Source organism: Condylura cristata, unplaced genomic scaffold (genome assembly GCF_000260355.1).
Source record: "Condylura cristata isolate star-nosed mole 26May11 unplaced genomic scaffold, ConCri1.0 scaffold00031, whole genome shotgun sequence".
Taxonomy (NCBI): Eukaryota; Metazoa; Chordata; class Mammalia; order Eulipotyphla; family Talpidae; genus Condylura; species Condylura cristata.
The window spans coordinates 2,849,601-2,864,159 of record NW_004567132.1 but is presented as its reverse complement, the minus strand read 5'-3'; the positions used below and the strand labels follow the sequence as shown (position 1 = coordinate 2,864,159).

Genomic DNA, 14,559 nt, shown 5'->3' with positions numbered 1-14,559 from the left:
ATATATAGTTATATATACATATGTATATATTTGCTTCTCTCTTTTGTTGATTAATACAAATTCTAGTAAATATGTTGAATTAAACAGGTAATATTTTTGTGAATCAACCAGTTCTCATCTTTATTAAAATAAATAGCATCATCAGAGAACTCTCAGTATTCTTACAATGCATCAATTGCATAGAAAATTAAAAATAGAAACCTTGAATGTTGCCACATATGTACAACTATATCTCAACTTTGATTTAGATCTCTAGAGATGAAGCTGTTAACAAGATACGATTAGATACAGAGGAACAACTAAAAGGTAATTTTTTCCTAATTTACAAATATTTAAAAGAAATAGTAGACTTTAAAACATTTCGGTTGTAAGAACTTTTAGAAATCATTTATTCTCTTTGGTCTTTAATATTCTTTAGTAAACTAATGATAATTTAGTACTAACTTGGGGTGTATCATGAATGTCTATAAAATGTGTAAGTACTGTTCTGACACAGGTTAGGTGCTGGTAAGTGTTAAATGTAAAATATTCCTGATCTTTTCTAGATCAGACTCTTACCCTCTGATCTAGGGATAACATTGTAGGGTAGGCTGTCATTTGAAAACATGAACGATTTTTTATTTTATTTTTGAGCTCTTAATCTGAGAAATTGCAGTAATCTTGGGCCATGTTAATGATATTGTTCTTACTATCATATGAAACTGCAAAACTTAGACAAATTATTAAGTAGGGCCCTCTCTGATGGCACAATGGGTTAAAAGCACAGCACTATGAAACTATCACAGCCACTGCAGAACGTGTTCAATACCCAGCCATGGGCGTGACCCACATGGTGTGGCAGACCTCTCCTGACCTCCTCTCAGCAGTGTATTTGAGTCCATGTGCCTGTTCTGCTCCCCCTCTTGTCTCTGGTAATCCTCTCACTCCCCACACCTCTGGCCTGTAGCCCAGTTCTATATGTATAAATAAATAAAGCTTTAAAAAAAAAAAAAGAAAGAAAGAAAGAAATTCGGCAAAAGACTTTTTTATATATAAATCACATACAAACTACATTGATACCAAACCTGACATCAAATTCTTGTTTTCTTTTTTCTTTTTTAACTTTTATTTATTTATGCATATAAGAACAAGGATACGGCCATAGGTATGGTGGAGGCTGGGAATGAGAGGATTCACCAGAGACAGTGGGGAGCAGAACAGGCAGATCTACTGAAATACACTGCCAAAGGGAGCAATGGGTGGATCAGGAGAGGTCTGCCACTCCATGTAGGTCACCTCCCTGGCTGGGAATCAAAATTTGTACTGCTTATAGCTATGGATCTCTTCACAGTGCTGCACTTTAACCCTCTGCTCCACCAGGGATAGCCCTTTGTTAATTTTTCTGGTAGACAAATACCTTCTCATCTGAGTACCTTAAGATTAAAAACTGCTGATTAGCATTAATATAAAGTCTGCAATTGCCACTGAAGAAAATTAATAGTCAATATATTTCATCCAATCTATTAAAAGTAAAAGTCATGTAATATCTGTTGCCTTGCTTAAGGAAAGTGACTTGGTATTCTGCATAGTAAATGTCTTCATGACTTTCTGGGTCCATAGAATATTTTCATACTCCAGGTGCAACCCAGCTAAAAGCATAAAAGTTCATGTTAAAGTGTCATATTAAAAGTTATTCTAACCTGACAAAGAACATTTGACTTAGTTTCCCTAAGGACTGAATATTCAGAATCAGTTCCTTTGGTGTATCCCTCTAGCTTTTTATTTGATATTGTGAACTTAAGAGAAATATCTTCCAGAGAAAACCTTCATTTTTGTTTTGTCTTTCTTACATAGAAAAATTTCCAGAGGCTGAACCATATGAAATAATAGAATCATTCAATGTTGTTGCAAAGGAGGTTTTTAGAAGTATTATTTTGAATGAATACAAAAGGTAAATATATCCCTTTTCTATGAAATTGAAGTATGTGCTATCTCTGTAGGTTGTTTTCAAAGTGGCAACTTGCTCAAGCAAGAAATTGGCTCTTTTTAAGCGATTGGTAAAGAATTAATATTTTTTATTTTATAAATGAGCACGTATTGAAGAGTATATGGGTTGTTTGAATATGTGTGTATCTGTGCATGGTTGTTGGAAAAGTCATGACTTTTTCCTTGAATTTTAAGGGAAAATGCGTCATGATTTTTCCAACAACCCAGTATATAACCCCAACTGCATGTCAGAATTACCTGCAGAACTTTTAAACAATAAAGGTCTGTGGGTCACAATCCTGGAATTCTGACTCATTTGGGACTTACCTTGAGGCCCAGATGTTTATAGTATGATATGCAGCAGGAGTTAATATGCAGTTTTTCTGATTTCTAACACTACTTTAAGTATTTCTTTCCTTTATAGGTGTGATGGCCGAGATTTGACTTCACTTAGGAATATAAATTGTGAGGTAGACATGTTTAAAATTCTTCATGGATCAGCATTGTTTCAAAGGGGACAAACACAGGTAATGTAAAAAACTAGTTATTTGCTTAAGTATTGTATAGCTGCTATAGGTTTTTATATAGAATGTATTATCTATTCACATTAATATTTGATACTGCAAACTATATTAATAGCATTATTAAAGGATGACTGTCACACAGAAAACTACACATATTTTTAAAGAGTGGACTTGATAAATTATCACGCGTGTACAGCTGGGAAACTATCACCATAATCAGGAAATGAACATAACTGTCACCCTCAAAAGTTTCCTCATGCTCTATAATCTCTTTTTTATGCCCCCTTCCTTTCCTCAGTCAACTATTGATCTGCTTTAGTCATTATAAATTAGTTTGTATTTTCTAGAGTTAGCTTACTTTTTATTGCATTCTAATTTTTTTTTAATCTCAGGTACACAAAAATGAGTCAGTCATACTCCTCAACTTATGGCATATTGCAATGGTTGGTCTTCTTAAGATGCATCCCATTTGTTTTCTCCATGTAGCTTGTACCTCAGTCCTTTTCTTTAAGTAGGCAACCATGCTGCTATATTTAATATTTATATGTATCCATTGTTTTATGTATAGTATTATACAAAAATACCCATTTTTCTTACATTAATCACTCATTTTCCTAATCTGATTAGCATATGTTGGTGCACTATTACTTTAATTTGTATTTCCCTGATCTTAGTGAAACTGACCATCTCTTTATGTAATAGCCAGTCAGCATGCTCACCAGATCTACAAACCATACCCTGGGAAACAGCACTATTTTCATATAAGGTCATGTCCCCTGGCATTCTATACTATGATAGTGCTGGTTCAAGCTTGTTCTTTTGTGAATTACTGCCCATAAGTTTTGCCCATTTATGTTTCTTTTCTCACGTTTACTTTTCCCTGCAGTTTTTCTAGTAAATTCTTCGTGCTTTAAAAATTGGTTATTTTAGGTCCTTCCTGGTGGCACAATGCGTTGAAGCTCAGTGCTACAAAGCTAGCCACATCAGCTTCAGCATAAGTTCCATCCCCAGCCATGGAGGTGACCCACATGGTCCAGCAGACCTCTCCTGTCTTGCCCACTGCTCCCCTCAGCAGTGTGCTTTGTTGATCTGCCTCTTCTGCTCCCCACTCTGTCTCTGGTGAATCCTCTCACTGCCCCTGCATGTTTGGCCTGTACCCCAGTTCTGTATGCATTCATAAATAAATCTTTTTTTTTAATGGATTAGTTTTAGTTACTAGACATTGTATGTATCATCTTCTTTGGCGTATGCATTTTTACTTTGTCACTTATAGTGGCCTCCTATATATCTAGAGTGAATCTCAAATTTTTTATTTTGATGTAAATCCTTCCCCTTTTTCTGTTTCGTAAAGTCTTGTTGAAGAACTTCTCTCTTGTCCCAAAGTCATAAAATTACACACCTGTTTCTTTTTTCTATCATCTTGCTAGCTTTAGTTGTCAAATTTGATCGTTCTCTATCTTGGAGTTAGTCTTATACATGATGGTAAAATTGGGACCACCATGGTAAACCAATTTTCTAACACTATTCAGTAGTTCATTTTCCCATTGATTTGTGTTATCACCTCATAATTATAACTATACATTTTTTTTTTTTAGCTATATGCTCCCATTGTTTTGAGTTTTCTGGATCATTGTCAAACTGTTGTAACTCATGCAGTTTTGGGGTGTGAATAATCTGATAAGCAAATGCCCTCCTTCTCATTCGATTACTCCCAAATTGTCTTGGTTATTCAGGTGTATTTGTTCCATCATTTGAATTTTTCAAGCTCTTTAAAATACCCTCTGGGATTTTAGTTTGGGATTTCCCTGAATTTGTAGATTAAATTGAGAGAAAAATGGTTATTTTTACAATTTTCATCACAGGTTTTATAATGCTTATATTCTTTCTCACCTTTAATTCCAGCCAGAGCCTTATTCTTGGGTGTTTGCTCCTGTTACTACAGGTGTTTAAACTCGAACTTATGGAAATGTTCATTTGTTGTTGGGTTGTAGCCCTTGTATGAGGAATGACCAGTGTTTTGATGACTCCAGCCTTGACCCAGATATATAGTAGCTTCTTCTATAAATCTCTTATGTGGTTTGTGTATACAACCTGTTTCTCCTTACAGATTAAGACTCTAACTGTTCTATTTTGTTTTGTTTGTTAGACTTATTTATGCACACAAGAACTGAGGTACAGGCCAGAGGTGCTGGGGTTAAGATGATTCATCAGTGAGAGTGGGGAGCAGACAGGTGGATCTACTGAAACACTGCTGAGGGGAACAGCAGGTGGGCAGGAGAGGTCTGCCACGCCATGTGGGTCACCTCCCTGGCCGGGGATCAAATTTGTGCTGCAGTGGCTGTGGATAGCTTCATAGTGCTGTGCTTTAACCCGTTGCGCCACCAGGGAGGGCCCACTATTCTATTTTGAAAGCTTCAAAAAGCAAGTAATCTTTGCTAAGAACCCCCATCCCTGCAAGTCTCCTATAGTGTTTATACCAACTCTGTGCACCCTTTTTATCCAGTGCTGCACTAGATCTTAAGAATTCCAGATATTGGCATGTGTCTGAGTGAACAAGTGTAAGGGGTTCTATACTGCAAAAGTCCCTTTTATGGTTTGTACTACCACAGTGTCTATATAAACACAGTTTATATAAGTTTTTCCAACTCACTTCCATTAGACCATTGCTCCTAGTTTGTGCTATGGGCATCTGTTTTTCCTTCAAGGGTTTTTCCCTGTGTTCATCTGCAATCTAGTTGTGAGTTCATAGAGGAGGCAAGCCTAATGTCTTCATTCTGCTGCCATCTTCCTATATGCACTTTTAAGACTTTTGTCTTTGGTTTTCAGCACTATGGCTGAAAGTATAATTTTCTTAGTATTAGTCTAGTAAGAATTTCCCGAGTTTGAAGGTGTAAATTCTTTTCTTTCATCAAACCTGAAAATTTTAGCCATAAATACTTCATATGTTTTTGAGTACAGTTATAATAGCTGTAAAAATCCTTTTCTGTTAATCCAACATCTAAATCAACTCAGAGTCAGTCTCCTCTCATCATCCTTTTTCTTAAGGGAGGGTCCCATTTCCTGCTTACAGATTATATCATGGACAGTGTGAATGCTACCTTGGAGAGTTTCTGGATTATGCAGTATCTCTCCAAAAATGACTGACTTAAACATTTTAAGCAGGCAGCTTTATTAGTCAAACCTTCATTGAGGTTTCCTTTATGGTCATTTTTTATAAAATGCCACTCTTACCCTCTTTCCCCAGTACTGCTAATAGTCCTTTATATCAGTATATATAGTCCTGCAGTGTTAGATGTTTTGATAACTGAGGTTCATACATAACACTAATATTTGTAAATGCATATGTATTTACTGTATTAAAGTTACTACCATGACTAGCTAAGTATAAAATAAACTTAACCATATTCCTGTAAGAACTATGGGGGTTCTTTAAATATTTTTAGTTTTCATCTTTGTAAAACTGAAGTAAATTGAATCCTAAAGAGTTTTTTTTTTTGCTCTTTTAGGTGCTTTGTACTGTGACATTTGATTCTTTAGAATCCAGTATTAAGTCAGACCGAATTATAACAGCTATAAAGTAAGTTATGTTTTCTACTTGTGATATTCTAGTACTAATTGAAAATCGTGTGGTATATTATTATTCAGTATTGTTTAAACCTATATCTACGTATTTAATTATTCTCTTTACATAGTAAATAGTTATTTTAAGGGATTAGTTGAGTTGATGTTTTTATTTGTTGGAGGATATTTTGATGAAGCTTATAAATTTTTAATGTAGGTACGTTTAGTTTATTCTGTCTCTAGAACCATTCTTCAGGGCAAATTTTGCTAGGTAGTCTAGAATAGATAACTTTACCCACTGTAAACAAGGAAGGAATATAAATAATATTTCTGTTATCTAATATGTATTAATAAATAAGACTTCCAGCTGCTAAAAGGAACATGAAGACTACTGGCAAATGCAAAATACCTGATCTATAGCCAATTTCACATTTAAGTCTGTGTTCAGAAATATTTGGCTCTCTTCCTTTGTTCCTAAAAAGTTAGTAAACTTTTTAGTTAATAAACATGAGTTAATAAACTCATGTAGATCAATTTTAGATGATGAAATGTGTAATTCAGTCCCCACAGCATTACGGCATTGGATTCCTGTGACTCACAGCCACATTTCCGTTGGTACCTAAGAAGTGTACTTCCCTTTCCCTGGTTAAGGGTCTCAGAAGGCCACTGAACTCTGCCTTCCTTTTCCCCAGTATCTTCTAGATAACCTCATTAATTGTTTATTATATAGCTGGTAAAATTGGCCTTGCATATGTGTGTATGAGGCTGGGCTGCTCATATTAATCATTGTCCTTTATCTGGGAGTTCTCGTGCTTTCTTTGTATTCCTATCTTGAACAAAACTTGGTTGCCATAACATTCTTCACTGTGACTCCTTTCTCTACTAGAGCACTGAGGTTGGCCAGGACCATTCTTTATAGTCTAGTCATAGGTCTGTTATCTATGTAAGTAAGGAGGCACATATCACTAAGTCTTGCCGGCCATCTATTTCCTTCTTTTGTGAATATGGATACTAGCTAATGATCTATCTAGTTTCCAATATCAATGATTGTTTCAGTTTTCTGAAGGAGTCTGATTTTTAGATTTCCTTCCCCATTTTTTCAGCTTGTGGTTATGCAATTAAGCTCTAGCCAAGAACTGTCCTCTGCAAAAAGAGGTACCTTTTATAATTTCACCCAAAGGGGATACTATTTGTGCTAAGACCCTACTCATTTCCCTCCCCCTTCCCATGATTCTGAGCATAGCCATGGCAGTTCCCTTTTCAGAACCTAAAAAGATCTTTCCTATCAAATCGTTTTGATTAATATATAATATTTTCAGCTATATCATTTCAATTACTGATTTTTTTATAAGCATTTATTTATTTATACATATAGAACTAAGCTACAGGCTAAAGGAGCAAGGGTGGTGAAAGGATTCACCAGAGACAGAGTATAGAGCAGAACAGGCTGATCAACCAAAGTACACTGCTGAGGGGAGCAGCGGCGAATCAGGAGAGGTCTGCTGCACCATATGGCCATGTATTTATGACATTTAGGGTTCTCTCTTAGTAATGCTTGAAAATATAAGTCAACAGAGTAGTTAAATGTGTATATTTAAGTTCTTCTAGTTGAAGTAATACTGCTTTCTGAAATCTGTGAAGAATATATTCAAAAGCCCAAGGAAAAATATCATGATTTGACATTCACCCTTCAATTCTTAAGGTTTTTAATTTCAGACCAACTCATTAATACCCAATTGTTTAACAAGAAAACTTTACATATATATATATATATATGTATATATATATATATTTAGTGGAATAAGTATTTGTATGATGTTTTTAATGTGTACATTTTTGTTTCTAGTGGGGTAAAAGATAAAAATTTCATGCTACACTATGAGGTAAGGTAAATTTTATTCATACATAAAAGTTTAAAATGTGGTAGACTGTTTTAATCAAGAATGACTTGTGCCCATTTTAGTTCATTTAAATGTTCATATATTGCACAGTTTGCAATTTGTTAGTAGTAAAAAACTGAGGAACTTAATATTAAATTACATGAAAATATAATACTTTTAATTTCAGTATTTGAAGCATATATCTTGAAATGTTAGTGTAAAATAGAAAGTGGCTTCATTTTGGTTTTTTAGTTTTTATTTATATATTCATTTATAATACTTTTTATATTTTTTTACATCATTGTTTATTTTAAAACAATGTTCATTTACCCCCCCCCAGGTGTAGACCCCAAAGAATGTCTTCCCCCAGTTTGCTCATGCACCATCACCATAGTCCTCTGTGTTTCCCCCGCCATTCTTCCTATCCCTTTCTCTCCCCCTTCCCTGCAGGATGTCTCTGATTTATAACTATTTGGTTTTGTTTTGTATGTTATTATTTTTCCTCCATGTCTTACTTGGTTTCCCTATATTCCTCCTATAAGTGAAATCATCTGATATTTTTCTTTTTCCTTTTAATTTATTTCACCAAGCATGATCCTTTCCATGTTGCTGCAAGAGGCATGGGTTTTTCCTTTTTGATTGCTGAGTAATATTCCATTGTGTATATACAACACATCTTCTTGATCCATTCATCAATTTTGGGGCATTTGGGTTTTTTCCGTGTTTTAATTATTGTAAATAGTACTGCCATAAAAATAGGAGTGCAGGTATCCTTTTGAATTGATGTTTTTGTGTCCTTTATGTAGACCACTAGGAATGGAATTGCTGGGTCATATGGTAGTTCCATTTTCAGTAGCCTGAGGAACCTCCATATAGCTTTCCATAGAGATTGTACCAGTTTGCACTCCCACCAACAATGTAGGAGAATTCCTTTTTCACCACATTCTCACCAACAGTGGTGCTAGTTTTTTTGATATGCACCATTCTTACCAGTGTAAGGTGGTATCTCACTGGGGTTTTGATTTGCATGTCCCTGATTATAAAGGATGTTGAACATTTTTTTCATATGCCTGTTGGCCTATCTTGACTGGATTGTTTGCTTTGTTTTTGTTCAGTCATGTGAGTTCTTTGTGTATCTTTGTGATCAGTCTCTTTATCTGTTGCATGGAATGCAAAGATTTTTTTTCCCAGGCAGTAGGGTGTCTTTGTTTTGGTTAATGTCTCTTTTGCTGTACAGACCTTTCAGTTTGATGTAATGTCAGGTGTTGATCTTTTCCTTCATTTCCTCTGCTTTCAATGATGAGTCTTTAAAGATGTTACTGACATGTATGTCTTATAGAGTTTTACCTATATTTTCTTCTATATATTTTATGGCTTCAGGTCTTATGCCCAAATCTTTTATCCATTTTGAGTTGATTTTCTTGCATGGTGTGAGGTAATAATGGTCTAGCTTAATTTTTTTGCATCTAGCAGTCCAGTTTTCCTTATACCATTTATTAACAAACTGTCCTTGTTGGACTTTGTCAAATGCTTTCTCAGTATCTATTGATGTGATCATATGGTTTTTATTTTTGTTTTTGTTGATTTGTTGGAAGACATTGATTGATTTTCGTATGTTGAACCATCCTCGTGCTCTTAGAATGAATTCCTCTTGATCTTGGTATATTATCCTTTTGATACATTGTTAGATTCTGTTGGCAAGGATTTTGTTGAGGGTTTTTGCATCAGTGTTCATTAGGGAGATGGGTCCGTCGTTTTCTTTTTTTGTTTGGTTTTGGTATTAGTGTAATGTTGGGTTCGTAGAACATATTTGGCAATATTCCTTCTTTTTCAGTTTTTTGAAAGAGTTTTTATAGAATGGGCACTCGTTCATTTCTGAACATTTGGTAGAATTCATTTTTGAAGCCATCTGGTCCTGGGCTTTTGTTTTTGAGGAGTAATTTGATTACTGCTTCAGTTTTGCTGCTTGCAATTGGTCTGTTTTGGTGTTCTATTTTCTTCTTTATCAAGCTTTGGGTAATTATATCATTCTAGGAATTTGCCCATCTCTTCTAGATTGTTGTATTTGTTTGCATGTAAGTGTTTATAGTAATCTCTGGTTATTCTTTTGACTTGAAAAGGATAATCAGAATGTTGTAATTTCTCCTTGTTCATTTGTGATTCTATTTATATGTGTTTTCTCCCATTTTGTTCTTTGTGAGCCTGGCTAGAAGTTTGTCTATTTTTTTTATTTTTTCGAAGAGCCAAATTTGGTTTCATTTCACTTCACCTTTGAATGACCTTTTTTGGCTGCTTAGAATTTCAGTATCTCAATTTTGTTGAATCTGCTATAATTAATAGAGAATATTTCAGCTAGGAAATATAGATCCATAAACCCAGAAATTTCTTCAGATCTTTAGTCCCCTAAAAATACCCTGTAAATAAACCTATATACTGTAGAAACCAGAGGGGAGTTGTAAATGAGTAAAACACATCCTTTATCATAAGCAGAAGAACATAGCAACTTTAAAAAGGGAGAAGAGGGGGCAGCTCTAGATAATTACTAGGAAAGCAGGTAGAGGGTTCTGAGCAGGAGAGGGTTATGGGCTGTTAACTCATATCATCCTATCTTTTAGAACTTTTTATTGTGAAATGAAATTCAGATACTGATAACTATATAAGGGGAAGCTTGGCTTAAAGAGTTTTTAAGAGGCACTACCCAGGTCAGAGGATTTTTAGAATGTTGCCACTCACTGTAAAGACACCTCCATGCTTTCATCCCATTCTCAATACCTTTCTTCCCTAAAAGTAACTACTCTCCTAAGTATTATAATGATGACTTTCTTTTGTATCTAATTACTATAGTTTTGTACATTTTTTTTAATCTCTTTTAATCTTTAGATTTCTCCTCCATCAGATTCTTTTCTTTACAATTGATCTGTTGAAATCCCAGATACATTGAACCTATGGAGTTACCCCACAACCTGGATTTCGCTGATTGCATATTCATGGTGCTGTTCAACATGTTCCTCTGGCCCTCTCTATCGTACAAAATTGACCAGTAGATCAGCACTTGATTAATTTCACCTTCCATTGCTTCTTTCATAAAATATTTTGATAAAGAAACTAGAGTTACAATTTCCTATGGAAAATTTCTCAATTTTTCAAATGATCTTAATTTATATTCCTTTAAGCCAACATATTGGTCAAATAAACAGTTTGCAACTTTGATTAAAGTAAAACTCTCATTACTTTATACTCATCAATGTATATGTATATATATTTTCTTGTTACAAAAATAATATTTTTTATTTGTTAATAGGTTAAAACGGGAATCTATGGCGACTTCCACTGATGTACATTGACTTCCCAATTCACAGTTTACACAGATGCTTAGAAATAGCAACTTTAGTGCTAGATTTGGTATATATTTAGGATATCCATACATTGTGTAGATATGTGTATATGTATAATTTGTTTTTTTTATTTTGGTATTATATCTTAAATATCTTTTTATATTGATTGTATATGTGCATGTATGTTTTATTTTGGTTTCTTAGTTTCCTCCTTATGCAACAAATGAAATTGGCAAAGTGACTGGTATAAATAGAAGAGAACTTGGGCATGGTAAGTACAAACCTGTAAATTTATACAATGTTTTTGTGGACTTAGTGCATTTTTTCCTATTGTCTTCTGTTTTCTATTCTGATTTAGGTGCTCTTGCTGAGAAAGCTTTGTATCCTGTTATTCCCAAAGATTTTCCTTTCACCATAAGAGTCACCTCTGAAGTGCTAGAGTCAAATGGTATGATACTAAAATAGATTTTTGTCAAAAAGACATACTCCCTGTTATAGTAACTTTCAGAGCGAAAAATGTTTACCCATGTATTTGTCTAAAATTATATTTTGCTGAGTTGCTTTAAAAGCAGCATAAAGCAAATGTTTCTCTTATCTATCTGTTAAAATATGCTAAGTTAAGGGCATTTGCTCCTTTGTTTTTACAAACTGTAGTACAGGCTTGGAGTGAAGAAGGGGGAAATGGGATGATCCAGTTAGGCCAGAGACAACCCCTGTCATATAACAGATAATTGAATAGACAAGACAGAAGACTGAGATAAAATGTAATATTTAAATAAAAAATCAGTCCCTCTGTCTAGGTAGGTATAGTCACTGAAGGCAGAAAAGGCACAGAGTTTTCAAAGATGTTGCTGATATAAACCAGATAATCATAGATATTAAAGAAAAAATAAAGTAGGCCTCCCTGGTAGCACAGGGGTTAAGTCTCAGCACTATGAAGCTATCTGTAGACATAGATACTAAAGAAAATATAAAGTAGGGGCCTCTCTGATGGCATAGGGATTAACTCTCAGCACTATGAAGCTATCCGCAGACACTGCAGCACAAGTTGAATCCCCAGCCGGGGAGGTGACCCACAATGTGTATTTAGGCCCCTTTAGGCTCCCCGCTGTTCCCCTTAGCAGTGTATTTCAGTCAACTTGCCTGTTCCTCTCAGCACTCAATTGCTGATGAATCCTCTCACATCCCACATCCTTGGCCAACACCCCAGCTCTTGTATGCATGAATAAATAAAATAAATCTTTAAAATAAATAAAGTAGGCTCAGAATTTAACCTAGAGACAAAATGTTCTCTACTGGGTATAACTAGACTATAGTTATGACCCAATAAAATGAAATGACCCTTTAATATGAAAAAAGGAATATAGAATATTTACATTATAGTTAAATATTCGTAAGGAAACACAGTAGTAATAATTTTCTCTAGTTACAAAAATTCGTATATTGTAAAACAAGTACTTTTCTTTCCATAGGGTCATCTTCTATGGCATCTGCATGTGGTGGCAGTTTAGCCTTAATGGATGCAGGTAAAAAAATTGTGTCTCAGAACTGTTAATGCCTTATATATACTGATTCTTGTGCAATAAAAGATTTCTTAAAGTTAGATTTTAATAAAACTTTGAAGTCAGATTATAAACTACCAAATCACAGGCAACATAGCTACAAAGTACTGTTTCACCTTCACATACATCTGTTTATGTGAAATTCTTACTTTTGGCTAAACGCAGTACACTAAAACTATCTACTTGATTTAGTAACTTCTGAGCTTTCTTATCTTCTAAATGGTGGAGAGCTGAAACTGATTCCAGTCACCCAAAGAAGTCTGGATAGCCTGCAAGTGATTGAACATAATCCCTGGTCTGAAACACCAGAAGAGAGTCAACATGTTGAGACTCTGAAAACAATTTCTGCCAGTCACCAATAATGTTATTCAAGAGGCCTCACTAAGTTTTCCTGAAAAGTTCAAACATTTATGTTACAGTTATGAAAGATAGAAAGGACAGCATGATGAAGGATAATTGAAAACATGGTATGAATATGTAACATTAATTACAAAAATTAAAACTTAGACCAATGCACAAAAGGTACATTATTTTTGCTCAGTGGGAGGAATTTGATATTTAAGGTAGCTGGTAAAAAATGCTATTCCTGGCCCTCCCTGGTGGCGCAGCGGGTTAAAGCACAGCACTGAGAATCTAAAGCCGCTTCCGCATGAGCTCTATTCCCTCCTGCCCCGGGAGGTGACCACATGGTGTGGCAGACCTCTCCTCCTGACCCGCCCGCTGCTCCCCTCAGCAGTGTATTTCGTCAATTTGCCTGTTCTGTTCCCGGCTCTGTCTCTGGTAAAGCCTCTTACTGCCCTTGAGCCTCTGGCCTGTACCCCAGTTCTGTATGCACAAATAAATAAATGTTAAAAAAAAAAATTGCTATTCCTGCCACTTATATACTCGTTTAGCACTCATCTAAGCTCCTGGAATATAGTGTTAAAACAAAGTTCCTATTCTCATTGATCTTGTACTCATCAGTCTTATAACTCTTGGTGTTTTGGAAAATACCTCATCAATTGCTGAAAATGGTGAAAGATAAATCATAAAATAAAGGAGTCTTTAACTGCTTTAAGTTAATTCAGACCTTTTGATGTAGATAAATACCCATTCTAAGTAATCTCAAGGACTTAAGGGTGAGATGATTGAACCATGTTCACAGTGTTTAAGAAATCATGGAAACTGGTACACCAAAGACAGAAGATGTTCTTATGAAAAATAAGAAGTATATTTTCTGAAAAGTATAACTTAGTAAACTTAATGGTGACCCTTTGGAAGACTTTTTTAACATGTCATCAAAAAGTATATTAGAAAGGAAGGGTGCTATGGAGATGAGCCAGAAAAGATAACTTAAAATAAGTTGTATCATAGCAAACTCACTTTGGATTTTGAAAATATACTAAATTAGGAGGTGGGTATAGTTGCTGTTGATGTTAGTATTAGAGTTCAGCATGGCAGTTTATGATACTGGCAAAAACAGATGGGTAACTAGAATACTAAATGACAGTTACAATTTCAAATTTAAAAAAATACTAACAGAGTAAAAAAATATATATGGGGGCCCTCCCTGGTGGTGCAGCAGATAAAGCATTAAGTAAAAGCCTCTTCATCATGAGTTCAATCCTCGCCCCAGAGTTGACCCACATGGCACGGCAGACCTCTCCTGACCTACCTGCTGCTCCACTCAGCAGTATACTTCCTCGATCTGCCTGTTCTGCTCCCCACTCTGTCTCTGGTGAATCATCTTGCC

The 14,559-nt window shown here is 35.0% G+C and overlaps 1 protein-coding gene across 1 annotated transcript in view; it reads left to right on the top strand.

Annotated features, from left to right (window-relative positions):
- The window catches only part of PNPT1 (polyribonucleotide nucleotidyltransferase 1), a 46,140-nt gene that overhangs the window by 18,910 nt on the left and 12,671 nt on the right, over nt 1–14,559 (top strand). The window contains exons 11-18 of the mRNA XM_004691414.1: nt 249–306; nt 1,834–1,930; nt 2,390–2,492; nt 5,996–6,066; nt 7,897–7,933; nt 11,470–11,536; nt 11,624–11,713; nt 12,738–12,791. Of these exons, the coding sequence (XP_004691471.1) occupies nt 249–306; nt 1,834–1,930; nt 2,390–2,492; nt 5,996–6,066; nt 7,897–7,933; nt 11,470–11,536; nt 11,624–11,713; nt 12,738–12,791 (577 nt within the window). The remainder of the gene's footprint in view (nt 1–248; nt 307–1,833; nt 1,931–2,389; nt 2,493–5,995; nt 6,067–7,896; nt 7,934–11,469; nt 11,537–11,623; nt 11,714–12,737; nt 12,792–14,559) is intronic.